The sequence below is a fragment of the Eucalyptus grandis genome, chromosome 8, assembly GCF_016545825.1.
Source record: "Eucalyptus grandis isolate ANBG69807.140 chromosome 8, ASM1654582v1, whole genome shotgun sequence".
Taxonomy (NCBI): domain Eukaryota; kingdom Viridiplantae; phylum Streptophyta; class Magnoliopsida; order Myrtales; family Myrtaceae; genus Eucalyptus; species Eucalyptus grandis.
In genome coordinates, this window is record NC_052619.1 from 47174727 (window position 1) to 47196321 (window position 21595).

At 42.8% G+C, this 21595-nt stretch overlaps 4 protein-coding genes across 6 annotated transcripts; 3 read left to right on the plus strand and 1 right to left on the minus strand.

Moving 5' to 3' along the window:
* Positions 1–1528: 1528 nt before the first annotated feature.
* LOC120287291 (vicilin Car i 2.0101-like) lies at positions 1529–2897 on the minus strand. The gene is made up of 3 exons (XM_039300040.1): positions 2257–2897; positions 1799–1930; positions 1529–1703 (listed from the first exon to the last, which is right to left on the minus strand). The coding sequence occupies exons 1-3, from the start codon at positions 2895–2897 to the stop codon at positions 1529–1531; spliced, it is 948 nt and encodes a 315-aa protein (XP_039155974.1).
* A 79-nt stretch (positions 2898–2976) lies between these two features.
* On the plus strand, positions 2977–5426 carry LOC104417342 (vicilin Car i 2.0101). Its single transcript, XM_039300041.1, has 7 exons — positions 2977–2989; positions 3365–3540; positions 3770–3850; positions 3972–4205; positions 4326–4526; positions 4908–5049; positions 5137–5426. The coding sequence occupies exons 1-7, from the start codon at positions 2977–2979 to the stop codon at positions 5424–5426; spliced, it is 1137 nt and encodes a 378-aa protein (XP_039155975.1).
* A 2873-nt stretch (positions 5427–8299) lies between these two features.
* On the plus strand, positions 8300–11853 carry LOC104414774 (proteasome subunit beta type-2-B). The gene is made up of 3 exons (XM_010025938.3): positions 8300–8616; positions 8740–8863; positions 11387–11853. Exons 1-3 carry the CDS (start codon positions 8459–8461, stop codon positions 11717–11719), a joined length of 615 nt encoding a protein of 204 aa, XP_010024240.2. The 5' UTR covers positions 8300–8458; the 3' UTR covers positions 11720–11853.
* A 1086-nt stretch (positions 11854–12939) lies between these two features.
* Positions 12940–19358, plus strand: LOC104414776 (probable RNA helicase SDE3). 3 transcript variants are annotated; one of them, XR_720188.3, is made up of 6 exons: positions 12940–13160; positions 14062–14860; positions 14978–15148; positions 15653–17107; positions 17890–18169; positions 18928–19358. XR_720188.3 is itself a non-coding variant. In XM_039300514.1 (6 exons), exons 2-5 carry the CDS (start codon positions 14078–14080, stop codon positions 18109–18111), a joined length of 2631 nt encoding a protein of 876 aa, XP_039156448.1. In that variant the 5' UTR covers positions 12940–13160; positions 14062–14077; the 3' UTR covers positions 18112–18143; positions 18928–19358. The 3 variants fall into 3 exon arrangements, 1 of the variants encoding a protein (XP_039156448.1); XR_720186.3 differs by having other exon boundaries at positions 12940–13148; XM_039300514.1 differs by having other exon boundaries at positions 17890–18143.
* The last annotated feature ends 2237 nt before the right edge of the window (positions 19359–21595 follow it).

The following is a 21595-nucleotide window of genomic DNA, read 5'->3' on the forward strand; positions in this document are numbered from 1 at the left end:
ATTGCACCAAAGGGTATAATTAGAAGGGAAATATTTATTATTACACAATAGCAATCCTACTGTCTATATACATAAAAAAAACTGATGGCCAATCTCTAAAATAAATTCCCAATAAATCATCTCTCAATATACATCTTCAAATCTTTCCTTTTTTTATCCTCCTTGCCAAGTCCGAAATCTTTTCTGTTGTACCCATTCAATTTAATCCAACTATCACGGCAATCCAACGAGCAAAATGGGCGATCTTTATACACGTGGAAATCATTATATGGATTACTGGCCTTCTTGCACCATGAACACTTCTCGATAAACTTCCCGTAGAACTCATCCTCGTCAATCTTCTTTGCTAGGCTCTTCCTCGTCAATCTAGCCATGGTGGGCACGGGTTGTTTCAAGAGGTTGCCAGAATTTTGAGAGGGTTTGCTAGGCCCTTGAGAGGGTCTTGTGGCGTTTGATCGCTCGGCCAATCTTGAATCTTTCAGCTCCTTGTTCGTCTTTTGAGAGGGTTTCATGACAGCAGGTTGCTGTTGAAATTTCTTCGTCGTGATCGCTGGAATATAGTTGTCATCAACGGACAATGCAGGGTTTAATGACGATCCAATGTCACCTACACTCGTCGAACGCCCGAGGTGGAGGCTATAGCGTCTGGACGAACGCTCGAGGTGGAGCTCGAGGTGGAGGCTATAGCGTCCGGACGAACGCTCGAGGTGGAGGCAGACGCTATAGCGTCTGGACGAGGGCATCTTGATAGGCGGAATCGGCTAAATGGTGTGAACTTTCGAGGTTTTACGTCGAACGAATGATGAACAGTTTCAGAGGAAGTTTTGGTTCATAGAAAACAGAGGGATGTATTTAAGGTTTGGGAGCAACGAGGAGGATAGAGATCGAAATATAAAGAATTAGCGGATCAAAGTAAGAGAACATGTAGGAGAAGGATTCTAAGACCGACAACTATCAGGACTAGGATTCGAAAACTTTGAAACTCCGTTCTACACGAATAATGCTAAGGTTTCCAAACTCCAAGAAAAATATAGAACCCGAATTAGGAAACTGATTACCTAAAATTTTCTGTTAATCAGTTTATATCCTTTATCTATTAGGATTCTCTGTTAATCGGTTTATATCCTTTATCTATTAGGATTCTCTGTCAATCGGTTTAAATCCTTTATCTATTAGGATCTTTTGTTAGGATCTTTTGAGATATGATTAATTTTATCTAATTTCATCCTTCCAAAGCAAAGTCAGCACAACATGCCAAGGTATTAAATTTTCTATTTTGAATACATTACTTCTCTTGATTTATTACTAGAAGATAGAATATACTACTGAGTATGAGAAAGTGAAGTAGAACTTGCATTAACTATCGTCTAAATAATTAGTTTCTTTTGGATATTGGGATTCTTAGGCCCCGTTGGAATTTAAATTAGTTTTACTTTATTTCAATGTTTCCATGGATCTCAATGAGCAAAGAACACAGCGTCTGAAAGCCACTAAAAACTAAATCGGTGAACATCAAATTACTAGTGACTTAACCCTTCAAGACAATGAGAATGCAATCGGCATCGACGCGGTGAGGCAAGACGAAGGTACTGGGGTTCGCCTCGAAGATCTCTGGCCGATAGTTCTTAAGGCCTCTGAGGAGCCTGGACCTCTTGTCGAACTGCTCGAGCACTCTGATTTGACCTCCTTCCGCACGGAACCGGCTGCGGTGGAAGTAGTACGGATTGTCCGCACCTCTCTCCTACTTCCTCCTCCTCCTCCTCTTCTTGCTCTCGAGGGTTTGTCGATCTTCGCTTACCTCTTTGCTGCTCCTGGAATTGCCGTTCGCATTCTTGTCGGCACGGCCTGCGCTGCGGTTCTCTGCCCTGCTGTCGCTCGCATCTTTGCCGGCAGTGTTGGAACTGTTGCTGCGGATCTTCGGTCGTAGTAGCTGCAACATAAAAAGTAGTCGAAATTTTAAGTCATTGACATTTTGAATGCTGCGGATGCTCTACCTTTGACTGATGTCACGTGGCTAGCTCTCCTGAATCTACGGGAGATTCGAACTATGCGTCGAATATGCAATAATGGATTATAAATTGGCGCCGTGTCGGTCGATATATGTTCACTCAAGCAAGGCTGATGCAACACTTGCAAAGTAACAGTAGCATAGCTAGAAGTCATCAAATCATGTAGTGAACAATTTATAATAATTTTGCATGCTGAATTTAATATAATTTTTTTTGGACTTATTTTGCACAACATATAATACCTAACAAGAGTTTAGCATCTCCTCCTCCAGGTGTCTCCCTCTCCTCTCGCTCTCTCTGCTGCCGACACCTGAATTTGCACAGCTGCCTCTGCTGGCCTCCGGCCTGCCTCTCGCAGGCGCGCTCGCACCGCTCGTACCTCTCCGACCGAGAAGGATTCCGGACTCCATCGTTGACCTCGCGCTCCCTCTCTCTGTCCCGCCGCCGCTCCCGCGCCCTCTCCCGCTCCTCACACTGCTCCCAGCACCGCTCCCTCTCCCGCGGCTTGTACGGCTCGCACAGCCGCCGGCACTGGTCATACTCCCCCCCGGGGCCCCATGCTGGTTCCCGCTCACCACGGGGGCCCTCCGGCTCCCGCTCTCCTCCTCCACCCCCTCCACCACGGTGCCGGCAGCGGCGGCGCTGCCAGCGGGGGTCGATCTCTCGGCTTCCAGGTCTCTCCTCCTCTTCTCGCCTCTCTTCGCGTCCCCGGTATCGGAGCTCGCATTCCTTGTGGCACGTGATGTACTCCTGCACGTCCTCGCCGTCGCAGTCGTCCAGGCACCGCAGGACCTCGGTCTCCGGGCCTCGGCGGAGGGCGAGAGAAGTGAGGCAAAGAGAGAGGAAGAGGATGAGCAGAGAGAGAAGGCGCGGCACCTTGAAAACCATCTTGCTCATAACTTGCGAAGCGCTTTCGGCGATGCAAATGACGAAAGGAAATTTCGCGTTTTTCGAAGGAGATTCGACGATGGCAATCGATGGCAATGGGACGTTTGCATGGCGTCGACATTTGGGGGTGCGGATTGCCATGCAACGCGACACGCGTTGCGTTGGCGTGACAAAAGAGTTGAGTTCGATTGCCTCCGTGTGCTCTATTTAGCGCACGTCGGGACATGCCCTATTCACGTGGCGTATTAGACGATGATAAGTGCGGACGTTAAAAAATTTATCGGAGCGAGTAAATGTTAAAACAACAAAATCCAATAGCGCACAGTTTTGTCTTTACGTTTAGGTGTATATACACGAATATAGTTTTTATCAATTATGTATAGGAGCGATAAATTTAATTACGAGTACTGTCGCCTAACAGTACCTAGTCTGCAATGATATTGATCGATCGTGTTGATTTCTTACAGGCGAAGGGACTATAAGTTTGGTGTGGCAAGATAAGAAAAAGTCTTACCACTTGGAGGGTGGGGACGTGATCAGAGTCCCTGCCGGAACTACTGTTTACTTCATCAGCAGCGGACGTGATGGACAAGTTCAGATCGCCAAGCTAATTCAGCCCGTTAATATTCCCGGCACATTCAAGGTAGTTCAGTGTACAAGTGTTAGGTCGAGTAATTTTCGCTCCTCGATCATTCTATTAGCCTCACATTTGGAAAACTAGGAATGCTGCACAGTTTACATGAAATTGAGAAGTGCACCTTGAGTGCTGAACACTTTAATCAACTCTATGCAACAGCCATTATGAAATAGCACAGTTCAACTTGTGAAGGCTAACGGGAGTGGTGTACATTGACCCGGTTGTTCTGTCACAGGAATTTTACCCTGTCGGTACCGAAAACCCGGAATCATACTACACGGTATTCAGCAGCGAAATTCTAGAGAGTTCTTTGAAAGTAAGTTCGCTTTCTTCAGAGTAAGTTGATAGATACGTTATATCAGCAGAGCCAAGAAAGTGCATTCGCCTATTTTTACCTGATTCCATCATTTGCCATGGTTAATTTCCCCATTTATCAGACATCAAGGGATCAAATAGAAAGGCTGTTTGGGCAACAGAGGCAGGGCGTAATGATAAGAGCCAGCGAAGAGCCACGGCAGGCACTGAGCGAACACCATGGTTGGTTGAAAAATAAAGGCCACGGCTTGAAAGGTCCATTCAATCTGCTGGACCGGGAGCCAATCTATTCCAATGAGTTCGGCTTCCAAGCCTCACCTGACGAGTTCAAGCAACTTCACGACTTGGGCGTCTCTGTAACTTTTGTGGAAGTTTACCAAGTAAAGCGAGCATTATTATAGTCATTGTCGCACTTCCATTGATTCGAGCGTCTCTGTTCATATGGTTTAGCAATGGTTTATATCCGACTTTGGCAGGGCTTAATAATGGTGCCGCACTATAACTCAAAGTCGATGACGGTGGTGCTTGTGGTAGGAGGAAATGGATGGTTCGAGATGGCTTGCCCTCGTCTAGCCCAAGCACAGCAGAGGTGGGGCTCGGGTGGAGACAGAGAAGAAGAGGAGGAGGAGGAGGAGGAGCAAGAGACAGAGCAAGGAGGTAGTGCAAGATACCAAAAGGTAAGCATAACGTTGATAATGTAATCTAAGACGATAGAACTGTTTTAATAGCTAATAATCAACTATATCGATGAACTGGCGAGGCAAATTATGGTAAAAGTAGCTCTTGAGGTCGAGTATTTAAAGATATCTTTGGCTTTCGTTACAGAAAGATCTGTGTGCACTTAGAGGGTGATGGCTACTAGCTAGTGGCTTAAATCCAAATGCATTAACGGCTCAAAAGGAAGTGAATGATGTAGAACTCGCATTCGACTATCAAATGTGCACTTAGAGGGTGATGGCACTGGCTAGTGGCCAAATGCATTAACATGTCCTGATGATTATTGGGACTATCATACCGTGCCACGATTTCCGATGATTTAATCTTTGGTTATCCATCAGGTAACATCCCAACTGTCACCTGGCGACGTTTTCGTCATCCCGGCGGGTCACCCAATCGCTATCGTCGCGGAGCAGAACGAGGATCTGAAAATGGTTGGGTTCAGAATCAATGCTCATAAGAACGAGCGAATCTTCCTCGCAGGTGAAGTCTCGCTCTAGCATAGCCGCTCATCTCACTTTTCGGGCTCATTTCGCTAGAGCTAATGCAGTGGAAGCAAATCGTTTGTAGGGAAAGAGAACATAATCAACCGGATGGACAGAGAGGTCAAGGAGCTGTCCTTCGACCTCCCCGCGAGAGAAGTGGATCGCGTTTTCAGGAACCAGGAAAAGTCCTACTCCGTGTCCTCGGAGCAGCAGCAACCTCAGCGTGAGCGGAGAGATCGCCACAAAATCGAAAAAATCGAAGGGTCACAACGACTCCGACAGAGCAAGCGGATGGACAAAAGTGACACTAAAGGGTCGGAAGGATCGTCGTCATCGTCTATGGCGTCGATACTGAACCTGGCCGGCCTTTCCTGAGGAGGAACTAGAGGAGGTCTCGGCCATTTTCGTTTCTCGGTGGAAGGAGAAGATGAAAACGTAAGCAGTGAGAGAGAGAGAGAGAGTTGAAACTTTGAGCCATGTTGAGGAAGCATCAGTAGCTTCCGAGTCGTTCATAAAAAAGCCAGACGGAAGCTTGGTACAATCTATGCCGTGTTTTATCCTGCTAGGTGGTCTTGTTTCCACTCAAACTGACCACGCCGACGACAGATGCTATACTCAAACTTAAACCAATCAATTATTGAAATTCAAATGACGAGACGGATCACCACTCGTACCCGTCGCGGGTGACGTGCAATCCGGAAAACGAAGACGAAAATGAAGCAAAACTTGAGGAACGATGCATAACAACAAACGCTAGGAAAAACAATCTTGTGATCTTGAAATGGCTATCTTGAAATCCCCTCCAGCTCCAGCTCCTCCAGGGCCGTCGGGGGCGAGCTCCTTCTAGCTTTGAGCTTGGCGTAGTCCGTCAAGGCTGCTGCCCGGTCAGTTTGGCTGCACACGGAAATACCGAAACCAACGTCATCTATCGCCCGTGATCATTACATGGAATGGACAATGAAACATGGTCTCGCCCCGGATGCATAGGCTGGGATCGAAGTGGCCCCGAACGGTCACGTTCATCGTCCAAGGAGGTGCGACACAGAGCCGGGGATGCGTCGATGTAACCCTCGAACCAGCAAGCTTCGAGGGGAGGAAAGAAAGGAACAGGGTGCGAAGAATTTCAGTTCGCGACATTACCTGCGGTCTCCTGGGCCATGCATTCACCATCGCACCTCATCTCGCAGAAGGTGCTGCCGAGGCCTTCGGCTTGGCACGACTTGTGGCACTCGACGAAGCATTCCCTGTACGTGTCTATCAGCTCTCCCGACACTTCCCGCGTCCCGAACGTTGCCGCCAGGACGAGGCACGTGATCAGAACTCCCGCTACCTTGCTCGCCATCTTTTTCTTTCACTCGGTTTGGCTTGCCGTGTCGTCGAGAGCTCCAGTGTCCCTTGATGTTCCTTCTTCTTCTTGAATCCTTCGCTTTAGTGGAAGAACAATGGGAGGAAAGATCAGTACTTATAGCCATAGAAGTTAAGACGGATTTGAGCGGTGACCCTTGAAGGAAGGGGACTGTTCTTGAGCTTGTGGCGTGTTATTATCTTCGTCTTGTTTGACTGACTATTTCGGGGCCATGCTTTTGAACATGCGGTGAATATATGACCCAAAAAAGAAAAATAACTAAGAACGTGCGGTGAATAAGATAGTCAACTGAGATGGGCCGACATAAAAAGGCCCAATGGGCACACATAAGAGCTTTTCCTCGGAGGGACGAAATGACTTCCTTGCCCCTGCCCATTTCTTGAATTCTCCTTCTTCGTCCCTAAAGGCTAGAGCCATCAAATTCGTAGGTCGGTTTAAGTTTGGATAAGGTGGAAAAATCACCTGGATCTTATTAACCCATTTAATCCATTTTGACATAATTTTCATACTACGTAATTTTAATGATCCATATTCGACCCAACCAATATTATAGAACACTTTAATAGTCAACTTAATCTAGGAAAATCCATACCCGCCCTTTTAAGTCACTTTTAAGCTCTTCACGTGTATATATTACTTAGATAAAAGCTTCAAATCAAATTAAGAGTAAATTGAACAATAAAAAAGTAAATAAAATGAAAAACACAAAATTTAAAAAAAAAAAAAAAAAAAAAACACCTATATACTAAAATACTAATAATGAATTGTTGATAAGAGAATATTTTATAAGTCAAACCATCGACATATCGTTACACTACCCCATCATTGTGATAATAATATATTTATAATAATTCCACAATTTCCTGATCATGAACAATTAAAAACTAAAGCTCTGTTAAATTGCATTTTCGCATGGTAGAACTTCCTCAAGCGATATAAGATTTTCAAGTGATTAATTTCAAGCATTCATTATTAGGCTCAGCAGAAGTTGTGATTCTAGCTCCAGAATTACCGTGATTACTCGAACAAGCAACAATTACAAACCATCTTGCTACCTTTATACCTCTACTTAATCGCGCAGGGTCTCTCCCACAATGATGAAATTGAGCTTTTCTTGAATTAGATTCCTCTTCCTCACCAACTCCACCATTTTCCTCTTCCTCATCCTCTTCCTCCGCCTCCTCTGGCACTCAATCTTGCCCATCTCTTCATTGGCACGATGGTCGTGTGCTAACTTTCCTCTACTTTCTCTGTGACGAGCCCCTTTTCGTCTTCAATTGGGCGATTGACGAACACGTCGTCCTGATCGTGACATCGATGTCGAGGGTCGTGTTCTTGTTACTGATGCAAGCAACGGTGAACATCTTGATGTTAATCCTTATCAACGTGATGGTGGTGCACTTGGCACTAAGGAAGGCAAGCTATCTATCGGCATGGATTGATGATGAGCATTGGACCTTTGTCTTCGTTAATAAATCAAATGGTTTAAAATTTGACGTCTTTTTAACCCATCGTAACTTATCATTAGTCTTTTTTTCCTTGAAATTTGTGAATAAGGATCCTAATGCATATAGATAGATTCAGTAAGAACGAGAATTTTGACGAACATTTTGTTCCCAAGCAGAAGAAGCGTTCTCAAATAATTTTAGGTCGATTAACATATCAATCAATATTCAATTTATTGGTATAAGATTATCAACAAAATATATATATACTTAAATTACCTCATTTATTTTATCTAAGTTACCTCTTTTTTTCCAGTATTCTTTTTTTCTAATTCATGAATTTAATTTTAAAAAATTCATATATCACCCATTTTATTAAATATGAGTTGGAAAAAATATTAGAGGCACAACACCCATTTGGACATCTCTTTGGCCATTTGCAAACCCAAAAGAACTTGACTTGCTGCTCAAGATCCTGCAACGTATATCACCCCCACCAAAGCAAAGCACCCTGTCTCTCTCTCCCTCAGCTTCTCAGACCAAAGAGCAAGAAGCGACCGCCTCAGATCCGGTTCGGAGCCATCGAAGGAAGGGGAATGGAGTGCGTGTTCGGGTTGGTCGGCGACGGATTCGCCGTCCTGGCCGCCGACACCTCGGCGGTCAACAGCATCTTGGTCCACAAGTCCAACGAGGACAAGATCATGGTCCTCGATTCCCACAAGCTCGTCGCCGCCAGCGGCGAGCCCGGCGACAGGTGATCCCGCCCCGGCTTTCGTTTTTCTCATTTGGGTTTTGTTTGATCGGTCGCGTCTTCGGTGATTCCGGGGGAAAGTTTCCGTCTTTTTTGAGCGTGTGTTGCGCGATTCGTCTTTCGCAGAGTCCAGTTCACGGAGTATATACAGAAGAACGTGGCGTTGTATCAGTTCAGGAATGGGATTCCTTTGACGACCCCCGCCGCTGCCAACTTCATGCGAAGCGAGCTCGCCACTGCTCTGAGGAAGGTCCGGCTTCGTCGAGCTTCCTTTGTTGCTTGGTGATTTTGGGTTGAACTGGTTACTTGTTACTGCTCTTGTTTTCTCTTTTCGTCCAGTCTGAGGTTCAAATTGTTGGGATTTCTTTGGTGGGTCTTGTTGGTTCTGATAGAGAAGGGGAAGCTTTTAGTATGGAGGTGTGGCGCGGGATTACAGCTAGTTATTCAAGAGTTTTTGGCAATTGAAATTACTGAAATTTTTACTATTGAAGAATGATAGGATTGTTATATGGAATGCATTGAAGCATTGATCCCAGGGATCATGTCACTAGGATACATTGGGAACCCTTCACCGCCGAAGCATTTAAAGTTTATGCCAACCCTCTTTCGGTATGTAGATTGAGTCAGAGGTCTTGGAGCTGCCACTCAGTGCAAGTTTGTGAGATCAACTAAGGGCTTTTGGGTTTTTTAATCCATTTCAGAATTTAAATATCCATAATAAACTCTAAAGCAGATAGTTTTTGAGTGCTGATCATGTTGAGGCTAATTGTAGCCTACTAGGCCGACAACTGTTTTAATGGGTTTGCTGGTCATTCATAGCACTGTTGTTAAATTATGAAGTGGGATTCGAGGGTGATCAGCCCACTTCGTCCCTTTTGCTCGAAGCATATCTATAGAGACATTTATCAGAAAATAAATGGTCAAGAAGGACATAGTAGGCTTAGTATATTCATGAAGAGGAGTGTAAAGTTCATACATAGAAAGTTATTGTCTGAGTAATGTAGTGCAAAAAGAACTGCCTATCTTCTGCTAGCTTCAGATGAAGTGCTTAAGAGACGCTCAGTGTAAAATACCTGTTTATTGGTGAAAGTTCAGTGGTATAAGACCCAGCAAGTAGTATTAGCAATTCTATAGGAAGCCTCTGCCCAATGGAACCTAGCCTGGGAGAGGGGTCATCCTCAGAGTGTGGAACCATATGGTTAGTCCTTCTCTAACTTGAAGAGCAGAAAGCCATACTTCTTTTAGTAGGGGAGAGAGTCATGTGGAAGCCTGGGATAGCATTTTATTGGCTCAAGTAATTGCTCAAGCCTAATCATACATTCTAGTACACTGCTTGTGCTTTTGCCAATCACATCAAGAGTTGGGGTCAGCTTTTCCACTTCCTCTGACCCCTTTTGGCTGGCTATTCTAAGCCTTCTTTTATTCAAACCTGCTCATACGACCATGTCGGGTGAGCAACAGCCGCTTCCCTTTTTGCCCTCGCCATTAAAGCTTCGTGGTCCAAGTCATCTCTCAATAAGTAAGAGGAGGTTGAAGCTTATCCATAAAATGAGTTGGATCCCCTGGAGGTAGATCAGCTGGAGATAATGAATCTTGATGTATTAAAATTAAGGAATAGGGAGGTGACAAATGACATATTTGTCTATCTAGGATGCTTTGAATGCCTTCAAAATGCAGATGTATTAACGATTCGACTGTCCTTCCAGATGGAGGATGCTTTGTAGTATCTAGTATCTATGAGGACAACAGACATGCTATTTCATAATAAAGACCCTGTGATCTATCATTTTCATTCTGTTGACGATGCTTGAAGAGCTTTTTCTATAACTTGTAATGTTGCGGGACATTGAATTTGGGTAAATGTGTGGTGCCTACCTATTGTGAGCAGTCACAAAGAAAATGGGAGAAAGGGATATAGATTTTAATAACCTGTGGATAATGTCTGTATTTTACCATGAAAAACTCACTGTGAAGCAGTTTCAGGCTATTTTGGTAACCTTATATCTTCTTCAAAGCGGTGTGGTTACTGATTGAAGTGGTTTTATCATTGGTGATGCATTTCATATGGGATTGATTGACTACATGTATGTTGATGGATGTGACTGATGGTTCTTGTACTTTTATAAAACTCAATGGAGTAATATTACTGGAGGATTTAGTGGCCTACTCATGCTTTTGCCTCCACACTGTGCATCTGGTTCAAGGGGTGTAGAATGAATTTTATTTTTGGAGTGATAGTTCCACTCTATGTAGGTAAATTTTGTTGACTTCAACAACAATTTCCTCTTGTTATGGCTGTTCTGACTTGTGGATGTAAAAGATCCCAATGAAGAGCTTATATAATTTACACTATATTGGTTTAGCTCTGATGTTGAAAGTATCTGTTATGGAGGAATGATGCACCAGTTAACTTATACATGATAATATTTCGATTGTATGAGAGTCTGTCTTTGCTTAATCCAATTCTCCATTCTCGTATTTTTTCATCATTCACAATCCGTACATGAAGTTGCTATGTGCAGTGAAACTTAGAAAGCATGTAATTTTTGGAGTTAACTTCTCTTCCGTGCTGAGTCTTGCTTTTTAATTTTGGTGGTAACAAAATTTTTCTGGGCCTCTCTTGTCCATAATTGTTGATAACTGTCTCTTGCTTATCTGATTCTGCTGATTTGTTGCTCCACCAATTTTCTGGGCCTCTCTTGTCTGTAATTGCTAGTCCTGATCATTGCTCATAGTTTTCTTTTTCCCTCTCTGACTTTGGTACTTGTTCCAGAATCCATATTCTGTGAACATTCTTCTGGCTGGTTACGACAAGGAGACAGGCCCTTCGCTCTACTTCATCGACTACATCGCCACCCTCCACAAGGTAGATAAGGGCGCGTTTGGTTACGGATCCTACTTCTCCCTTTCCATAATGGACAGACTTTACCGCAGCGGCATGTCGCTCGAAGAAGCCATAGATCTGGTCGACAAGTGCATCATGGAGATCAGATCCCGGTTGGTTGTGGCGCCTCCGAATTTTGTGATCAAGATTGTTGACAAGGATGGTGCGCGAGAGTATGCTTGGCGCGAGTCTCTCAAGGATGCCCCCGGGGCATCTGCTTGAGATCAACTGCTGTTTTCAAGTCCTTTTTCTGTTGATTAGAAAACAGTTCCATGTGGAACTGTAAATTGTATGGATATGAATCTGCCAGAATCATGATATTTACATCCCTCAGTTTTTATCTGTGGATTGCCATCTCTGTAGTGAGTTCATCTTGGGGTTTCATCTGCATGATGCTTGTTAGGTCAGTCATGCCTTACCCAACCAAAAAAGCAAAACAAAAGCAAAACAAAAAGAAAAGCCCTAGACTTTTCCTGAACTAAGTAACCATCACTGTATTTTTAAGGATGAACAAAGGAAAATTATTATTATTATTATTATTATTATTATTATTATTATTATTATTATTATTATTATTATTATTATTTAACAGATGAAAGTCTATATTTTGAATTGTCATATCTTGAAACTGTATGACTGACTGTTAAAGTGATAATTACTATCCTATAATATTTATTTTTATACAATCACATGTTATGTGCTCAAGTTTAACTATAATCTTCATTAAATTGCCGAAATATAAAAAATATATACAATATAATAAATTATGTATATCTGGTAATTTATATGGAGTATTAAACTGGGAAAACATAATGAGCTATATAAAAATGATAATTATTATTTCCTCCAATTCTGATTTTTTTTTGTGTATTTTGGAAATTCTTATACCATTTCCCTCTTATTATATACATAATTCTAATGAAAAAAATGTTGAGCTAATACAATGAAAAACCTTTAAACGATATATATGTGATAAATTTATCATAAATTAATTTTTTAATCAACACAAACTCTTAACTGGTACACTTAATATAAATTTATCAAAAATTAATTTTTTAATAACCAAAAATGTCAAATCAATACATTTGTCCTTATTTTAGTTTCTATTAAATTGGATTAACACTGTGAAAAGCAACCTGGTATATCTGTGAAAAATTGGAAGGTAAAATCTCAAATTGATATATCGGTAAATTGACACATGTTATCAGAATCAGTAATTTGATGATAAATTTTTAATAAAAATTAACAAAAGGTAAATTTATCACATGGATATCAGTTTGAACTTTTTGATTTTGAATAAATTTGTTGCAATTATATTTGTTCGAGATTTTCGACCAAAAAAAAATTTATTTGTTCGAGATTTTTTCGTGATATTAAATTTATTTTTTTATGAAATTTGGGAGAGTCAGCCAATGAGACGTCAGAACCTATCCCTGCTGCTTCAGTTCCAGTAGCTCTTTTAGCATCGCCTTTTTTCGCTCTGTGATGGTGACAACAACGCAGGGCCGTCGTCAATTCTCCCCCCCAGATCGGCTCGCCCCTCCCTCTCTCCGTCCAGATTCTCCCGTTCCCCGCTTCCGCCGTCGACGCACGGACCGCCCGTGCTCTCGCCTTCCCGTTCTTCTTGACAGCGACTCCGCAATTCGGGCCGGTCGTCTTCAATGTCATCAGTTTCTCCTTTTTTCTTTAACGTGATGATCGCTACTGCCTGTGCTGCATTACATTGCCTCTTCGCTTCGTTTGGCGCTTGCACGCTTCTGGGTTTTCTCGTTTTTCGCCTTTCTTGACTGAAAATCGGTGTGAGATTCACGGGTATTGAGTGGACTAAGTGGGCTATGTGAACATGTTGGTTTGCTTGGAGAGTGACCCTCGATTGGGTGAGGTTTTTGACGATACGGAAAGGATGGTAGTGCGAATTCTCTGTGCTTGTGTGAAGGGTCTTTCATTCGGTGTAGTGCATTTTTCGCTTTCGCTGTTGCGGGAGCTATTAATGCTTGAGCTTTGTTGTCTGCTTCTGTGGTGCGAAAGCTATTAATGCTAGCGTTGCTAATTTATTAGAGAGTGTTGACTATTTTTGTGGCTGGTTCTTGGTTCTGAAGTTAGAGGTAGAGTTACAGAGGCGAGCATTGGATGACAGTGTGTGTGGGGGCTACCTTGGTTACTTGTTTCTTGTGCACCATATGTAGTAGCAGTGACAGGACTCGGATGATAATTCCTGCCGAACGGATGAGATGCAATGTAGGTGTAAAACGCCTATGTTTCTTCCTTTTGACTTTTGCAATTGGCAAGGAGTCTTCCCGATCCATGAATTCATTGGAAATTTTCTGGAGGGCAAAGTCAAAGATATAGGCTGTTTGATTTTTTTTTTTTTTTAACTTTCATGCATGCCATTGCAGACGCTCTTCTAGATGAAAGTCTCTACGCGATGATCATTCTTGCTTTGTGTACGCCAGAAAAGGCACCTGCTTTTGTTTATTTACTTTTCTTTGGACATGGAAATGCTGGCTATTTTAAAATATTTCTTACTTTTAGGTGAAACTGATAGTTAAATTTTCACATCGCAGAGCCTTCTATAAAACTATGATGGGATCACTTGATGACAGATCAGATGATGAATACTCTGTCATTGGTGATAAGGGAGAAATTTCTTTCATTGATTATCAGAGAGACCAGTCTGTGTGTAGTTATGATCTCAATGAAAATGATCCGGTCGTGATTTCTGTTCCATTTGCTTTTGTTGATGGAAAGCCAAGGTCAGTATTTGTTGGGGAAACTGCTGCAGATCCGATCTCCATAACAAACAACACTGACGATCAAATGGACATCTGGTCCATAAAAATATATGCCTCAACTCCTGAGAATTCATTTACACTTTCTTTGATGGAGCCGGTATCGGAAAGTTCAGGTGTAAATGCCATTCAAGGTTTCCTCGAGTCCTTTTCCTTGGAGGACAGAGTTCTGCAGCCAGGAGAGACTCTAAATGTCTGGTTATATTGCAAACCAAGTGAAATTGGGTTGTACACGTCAGTGGTCCATATTGATGTGGGGAATGATAGGATAGAAAGAGTAGTTTTTCTCTTGGTAGATAACAAGATTTCCAGGTCCTTGGTTTCAAAAAGACCATATGCAAGAGGCGCCAGAAAGAACCATTTTGATGTGGACAAATATGTTGTTGGTTTGCGTCCGGCAAGAATTAACACTGGACGCTATAAGAAAAGGCTTCCTCTGTATCCAATTCCAAAGGATGTGAGAGAATTGATAGAGAACAAGCAGATTCCTGATGCAATAAGAGAAGGTCTAACCAGAGAAAATTATGCTCCTTTTTTCAAAACATTAGTAATCATGGAAGAACTGAAACTGGAGGTAAGTTTTTCTTCTTTGTTTTCTTTCTGGTTCTTTTGGCATTAGATTCAAGAAAAAGTTAAATTGATGCTATGAAGGCCTGCTATTGTCTTTCAAATTAACCAGTCTTTTCTATAGGATGATATGAGATCTTTTGGTATGGAAAATGTTACCATGAGAAGAAAAGGGACTCAGTACCTGACCCTCAATGTGCCTGGACTGGCTGAGAGACGACCTTCACTGGTCCATGGAGATAGCATTTTTGTAAAGTTGGCTTCTGATGAAGCGGGTTGCAGCACTCCTTACCAGGTCTGTACAAAGTTATCAGGCTTTTGAGGTCCAATTCTGTTTTTAATGGTTGGTAAGTTTTCTCTAACTTGTGTCTGACCACTTCTCAAACAATACTTAAATGGTAAATCTCAGCGATCGTCATATTTTGCTAATAATTGCTTCATAATCTGATAATGTGTGTTCGACCAAAAAGGCGACAGAGGTGAATGGTGATTTGGATGGGCTGAGCATAAACTTTTGTACTTCAGTAAGATTATCTGATGTGCACTATTTTCTTAAGTGGTAGTAATCTCCATCAAAGGACATCATCCAGAACTTCTTTGCTTGCCTATCGTAATCATTTACAAAAGATATGTACTGATAACATGAATTGCATCTTTTACTCGGTAGCTGGCTTGTCATCTGCTTCCTGTTTTTTAGTGTAGACTCAATCTGCAAAAATTTTTTTCATATTTCCTGAAATATACTTTTTGTAAAGATGCCTAGATCAGCGCCCCTTATGCTTGAGTGGATGATCCACAGGGCTATATTCACCGTGTCGAAGCTGATGAAATTTACTTGAAGTTTGCCAAGGAAGTCCATATGTGCCATAGGGATGAGATTGTATACAATGTTCAGTTCAGTTATAACCGAGTCAACATGAGAAGATTATACCAGGCAGTGGATGCTGCCAAAGATTTAGATGAAGCACTGCTTTTTCCCTCAAGTTTACGACGAAAGAGGCTGATTTCGACAACGCCACTGGTTCCTTTTAATCATATTCTGAATGAGGAGCAAAGACGTTCAGTTGAGACGATCCTTGGCTGCAAAGGAGGGCCACCATATGTAGTTTATGGTCCTCCGGGTACGGGTAAGACCATGACTATAGTGGAAGGAATAATGCAGCTTTATCAAAATCATGCGGATACCCGGATCCTTATCTGCACTCCATCAAATAGTGCTGCTGACCACATTCTAGAGAAGCTTCTTGGGGAGGGGGCTGGGATAATTAAGGAAAATGAGATTTTCAGACTTAACGCGACTAGTCGACCTTATGAGGATATCAACCCCGATCGTATTCGGTTTTGTTTTTTCGATGAGCTTGTTTTCAAGTGTCCTCCAATCAAAGCCCTCGTGCGCTACCGGATTATCATCTCAACTTATATGAGTACCTCTCTTCTTTCTGCTGAGGGTGTGGAACGAGGCCACTTCTCTCATATCTTTTTGGATGAGGCTGGCCAAGCTTCAGAACCAGAAAGTATGATCCCACTCGCTAACCTCTGCCAACCAGATACTGTTGTTGTTCTTGCGGGTGACCCGATGCAATTAGGTCCTGTGGTGTACTCAAAAATAGCTGAAGAGTATGGATTGGGAAAATCATACCTGGAGAGGCTGTTTGATTGTGAATTTTACTTCAATGGTGATGAGAATTATGTGAAAAAGCTTATCCGGAATTACCGTAGTCACCCAGAAATACTGCACTTGCCTTCAGAGCTATTTTATAATGGAGAATTGATAGCTTGTAAGGATGATGCAAGCTGTCTTGGCACAGAGGTGGACCTCATTCCTAACAGCAAATTTCCTGTTCAATTTATTGGTATTCAAGGATGTGATGAGAGGGAAGGAAATAATCCTTCATGGTTTAATAGAATTGAGGCAAGTAAAGTAATTCAAGTCATCGAGAGAGTCATAGCATGTGAGGAAATTAACGAGAATGATATAGGTGTAATAACACCTTATCGCCAGCAAGTACTTAAACTGAAGACATCTCTTGAAAGTTTAGATATGCCCAATATCAAGATTGGAAGTGTCGAGCAATTCCAAGGGCAGGAAAGCAAGGTTATCATAGTGTCCACGGTTCGATCTACCATAAAACACAATGAGTTCGACAGGGTCCACTGTTTAGGATTCTTGAGCAATCCTAGAAGATTTAACGTGGCTATAACTCGGGCTATATCCTTGCTTATCATTGTTGGGAATCCTCATATTATAACCAAGGTACCTTGCTAACTTCTACAAGAAAATAATTGTCCTTTCATGATTCCTCTTTTCTGGGAAAATGGGTCGTGATGAGAAAGTAAGCTTTAAAGCTTGTGCGCACAAAAGATGAGAAAGGGAAGGAAGCAGTATTATGTCATCGTACTGCTTCCTTATGGCAAGTAATGCTTGTCACTTCTCAACAACTTTGACACCGCTCTTTTTCTTTGTAGCCTTGTCCACTTGTTAGCTTCTCTCATAGTCTCACTTCGTGGCAGAATATAAAAAGAAAAAGAAAAAAATGTGACAGGAGCATGACTAGCTGATTCATTTAAAGAAGAAAGAAATGACTGAGATTTAGAAAAGTTTATATCCCTAGGGGAATAACTTATTTACGCAAGAAGAAAAAAACCTGAAGAAGTTACATGTGCTCATCTTTCCTTTTTTGTCGCCATGCTCTGGAAGTTTTGCAGATGTTATCTTCTATTTACGAATGGTTACAACTATTTTTATTGTGGCATCTTATGTGATCTCAGATGGTTTCATCAGTTTTACACCCTTGAAATCAGAAATAAATCTCATTATGTATTTTTGTACCCTTCAACTTGTTGATGAAAGAAATTTTTGCAAAGTTGGATATGGGGCAAGAAAGAGGAATGACTTAAAGACATGCGTGGTTAAGGGATATCACATATTCAAAATTTGAAATGGATCAGAAATGAGTAGATTTAGCTTCCAAAATCCTATTATCAGGTGGTTGATTTGTGACATCCGTGAATGTAATTATCAATCTCATTTGGCAGGATCCCTACTGGAACAAGCTCTTGTGGTATTGTGTGGACAACGATGCTTATCAAGGTTGTGCTCTTCCTGAGAGGGTCAAGGAATCTGTTGAGGATTATGCAGTTTATGAGGAAGAAATCCCCAGGCATGGGGAAGAAAATGATTGGGATGAAGAACCCCATCAAACAGAGACTCCTCTGCCAGTTACAAATGAAGATGAATGGTCAGATGGCTGGAAGTAAGTTGTTGGAATGTCTGCAAATATAGACAGAAGGCAAGTAAATGGACCTCTTGACTTTGGTAAGTTCTTCCATACATTGCGCAATTTCACTACAGCGATGAGTGAGCCAAAAGGCACAAGACAACATGCAAATAAATGCCAGGAAAGTATAGTTGTGTTGTTGGGTTGTGTACGGGATGAGAAATGACATTTCGAATTGGTTGATGTGGTCGAGGGTCTTAATGCGACAAGATGTTGGATTGTGACAATTTGTGCGAGGTTAGCTAACATGTGCTTTTCTTCCATGATAGGGCAACAATGTGATATAACTATGTGAGCAGATAACAAAACAAGCAAAGATGCCTTGTACCTCTCTGTTAGTCATTGAACCAACATGAAAAATGTAATGAAAATGGGGTAATAACATCTAGTACTCAAAATTCACATCATCCAAAAGAGAACTGAAGAAGGGCTCCCAAGTTGCATTAATCTTGGAAGCTTTCCGACTTTAGTTTATGCCTTTAAGCGGTTTTTGCAGCATGGGAATGCATTATCATCAGTTCGATGCTGTGCTTTCTTCTGTTTTAACTTGAGATCGATTGAATTACCTTATGTTGAGCCTACCTCTGAAATGCTAGTCCTTGCATTGTCTAATTCGATCTATTTTACCACCAGAACGTTTGCTGATTCTATGCTCTGTTTCTTGCTTTATATATGCCCTATTACGTATCTAATTACATTTGCTGTGTGAGATGTGGTGGTCTGGATCATCAATGTTACTCAGGGAGCGATGAGCAGTGCTACTTACTGATGACACAATCTTTCATACTTGTTGTAGGCGATGGGCTGTTGATGTCGCCTTCCTTAGGAAGCTGGGTTTGCGTCTTTTTTCATTGCTCTGGATTCTTTTGGCCTTCGAGTCTATCGGCTTGGAAGGCCCTACTATTCCCTCCTGTCCTTTTGTAGGGAGGGAAGAAAAACAGTGCTGGTTTGCGTTGCCAACCTCATTCAGTAGGAACAATGTAGCGGAAGTCTTCCAAAGTTTCATTGTCGATTCTATGTGAGAATGTGGTTATTGTCTAACTGGAGAGGTGCTAGATTGGCATTATTTCCGCTATGTGGCGGGCCTAATTCAATTTTTTTCATTTTTTGGTAGCGACGTGGTTATGCACGTTTGAAATGAGCATTTGGTTTCACTTTTGGATGGAAATAGGTAAGTATCGATGGGCATTCAGCTAGTGAAGTAAAGAGTTTGGGCATAGTCCTTGATATGGTTTTGCAGCTAGGAATAAAGCGTGACAGATAACGTTCCACTCTCCCTAGTCACCAGCTGATGCACTTTCATGCATCCAGATCAATGAAAGAAATGCAGCAAATCCTCTTTTAATTTCCGATCAGGTCATATTGCTCTCGACTCAGTTCATATACCGAAATTTGCTACTTCTGTCGCATGGTAAATTCATGTCTAGCCTTGTGTACACCAACGAAAAATGAAGGAGAAGTTCTTGCGGGAGGAAAGGTGCAAAGTCTGAAAGACCTAAATGAATGACGTATGCTTAAGAACGAAAAACCCACGATGGTTGCGAGCACAGCAGGCGTGTCAGTTGATTGATCAGCAGTTTTGATGATGAACTCGTGGCCGGTGCTAGCGGCGAGGCTGGTACTGCGATATCGGCAGCATCTGAAGGAATGCCGGTTCCATTGACAGACGGTGACGGTGAAGGAGCGCCCAACGAACCTGCAATTTTAAGACCAGTATATTTCGCGGTCAGGATACTGCATGAGTAAATCATTTGAGGTTTAGTTTCTGTGTGCCGTTTCCGTAGCATGATCGCGACGGAAACAATCGATCATGTTTTAGGAAATTACATGCATGAGCGATCATCATACAGAGCAATGCTTCAGTTCAATCCTGGCTGGTACATTCAATTGAACTGAATTGGCGGAGTCCAGGATATTTTAACGAACGGTAAGATAATGAAGCGATCGACTTACTGTTATCTGGCAACGTTTCGACGTCCGATCCCTTGGTGCCGCGCAGAGGGGGCAATGGCGGCGAACCTGATGCATATGGAAATCAAAACAGGTTTTTTTTTTTTTTTATTAAAAAAAAAAAGAGCCTCTCAGACTTATTTCAGTGTCGATAAGCGATGCGACCAAGCTCAAAACATGATTATATCCTTCCTATCAGTCGAGCTCAACCCAGAAAATAATGCCTACACTGTGATCCCGCTCTAATGGATGAAATCTCAGAGAAAGAGAGAGAGAGAGAGAGAGAGCAGAAATAAGCTTTGCCTCTGCTGATAGCCTACAGTACATCGTCCTCGGATCGGCATCCTACAGTTCGTCTGTCCAGCTTCCGAAAGTAACGATCGGAAGATCAAAAGCTAACTACTACTATCAGATCAGCACGAACCATAAGGATCGATGCGCAAACTCAATCGAGGCATCGAAAGGACTTTAATAAGACGAATAGCGCATCAGGGAGGACGACAGACGGACAGAGCTAGGTACTGCTTCAAGTGCATTCATCCACATTTCAAGGCTTCGAAGCAGAACGAACTCGACTTTCGATTCGCGATCACGACGCTCCAAAGCCACTGGAATCGATCGGATCGACACTAAACAGACGCAGAGCCAGAGGTGCGAACCTGAACAGAGAGAATCCAGCTCGACCGTCGCGTTCCTCCTCGGGGAGTCGGCGGCGTCGGTGAGCGAGCAGTCGGAAGGCAGAGAGCGGAGCCTGGTGCTGTTGAGCGGGAACCCGAGCATGGCTCGCTCGCGCACGAGGTAACAGAGGCAGCTGACGAGGCCGGACCTGCGGGCGAAGGCGAGGGCGGCGCAGCAGAGGGGAGGCGCGCTCGACGCCAGATCGTTCGGCGGCGACGAGACGTAGGGGAGGCACGGCGACAGCAGGACGATCTGGCCGGCGCAGCCGTCGGGCGCAGGAGGCGCAGGCGATGGCGGCGGCGGCGGCGGAGGCGGCGGTGCTGGAGCGGCGGCTGGTCGGAGGAGGGGGAAGAGGAGGAGCGAGAGGAAGACGGTTACGGCGGTGGAAGCGGCCATCCTCGCTCTAGAGAGAGAGAGAGAGAGAGAGAGAGAGAGGTAACGACTTTCGCGAGGAGGAATGGCGGGAGGAGTGCTCCATCTGCGATTGAAATACACACGCCTCGCTCGTGCGCCAATTGTGGACACGTGCAATGCACGTGATCTGCGACCATAAAGGGCGATATTTTATGGAAAAATGATTTGCCTTTTCTATTCCGTAAAATTTTGCTTTGCTTTGCTTTTTTTTTTTTTTTTTTCCCAATGTAGTTCTACAAGAAGAAAGTTTTGTTACATTGTACCGGATACTCGTTCCTTAGGGGTAATATTAGGGGTGGTATCTGAATTTTGTTGCAATGTATAATGTGATGTTAATCCATTTTAATAGAATCTTTATGTTAAGTATATCGCCACCTAACCTGTATTTTTTTTTTTTTACATGAACCGTCGCATCAGCATTT

Bases quoted from the DNA above. Each gene is read 5' to 3' on its own strand.
- LOC120287291 (XM_039300040.1), bottom strand. From the start codon at position 2,897: ATGGTTTTCAAGGTGCCGCGCCTTCTCTCTCTGCTCATCCTCTTCCTC. The intron at 1,931-2,256 runs GTTAGGTATTAT...TTTATGTTGCAG, and splicing joins GGAGGAGATGCTAAACTCTT to CTACTACGACCGAAGATCCG. The intron at 1,704-1,798 runs GTAAGCGAAGAT...CTTCCACCGCAG, and splicing joins ATTCCAGGAGCAGCAAAGAG to CCGGTTCCGTGCGGAAGGAG.
- LOC104417342 (XM_039300041.1), top strand. The intron at 3,541-3,769 runs GTAGTTCAGTGT...GTTCTGTCACAG, and splicing joins ATATTCCCGGCACATTCAAG to GAATTTTACCCTGTCGGTAC. The intron at 4,206-4,325 runs GTAACTTTTGTG...CGACTTTGGCAG, and splicing joins TTCACGACTTGGGCGTCTCT to GGCTTAATAATGGTGCCGCA.
- LOC104414774 (XM_010025938.3), top strand. From the start codon at position 8,459: ATGGAGTGCGTGTTCGGGTTGGTCGGCGACGGATTCGCCGTCCTGGCC. The intron at 8,617-8,739 runs GTGATCCCGCCC...CGTCTTTCGCAG, and splicing joins AGCGGCGAGCCCGGCGACAG to AGTCCAGTTCACGGAGTATA. The intron at 8,864-11,386 runs GTCCGGCTTCGT...TACTTGTTCCAG, and splicing joins TCGCCACTGCTCTGAGGAAG to AATCCATATTCTGTGAACAT.
- LOC104414776 (XM_039300514.1), top strand. From the start codon at position 14,078: ATGATGGGATCACTTGATGACAGATCAGATGATGAATACTCTGTCATT. The intron at 14,861-14,977 runs GTAAGTTTTTCT...TCTTTTCTATAG, and splicing joins TGGAAGAACTGAAACTGGAG to GATGATATGAGATCTTTTGG. The intron at 15,149-15,652 runs GTCTGTACAAAG...GATGATCCACAG, and splicing joins GTTGCAGCACTCCTTACCAG to GGCTATATTCACCGTGTCGA.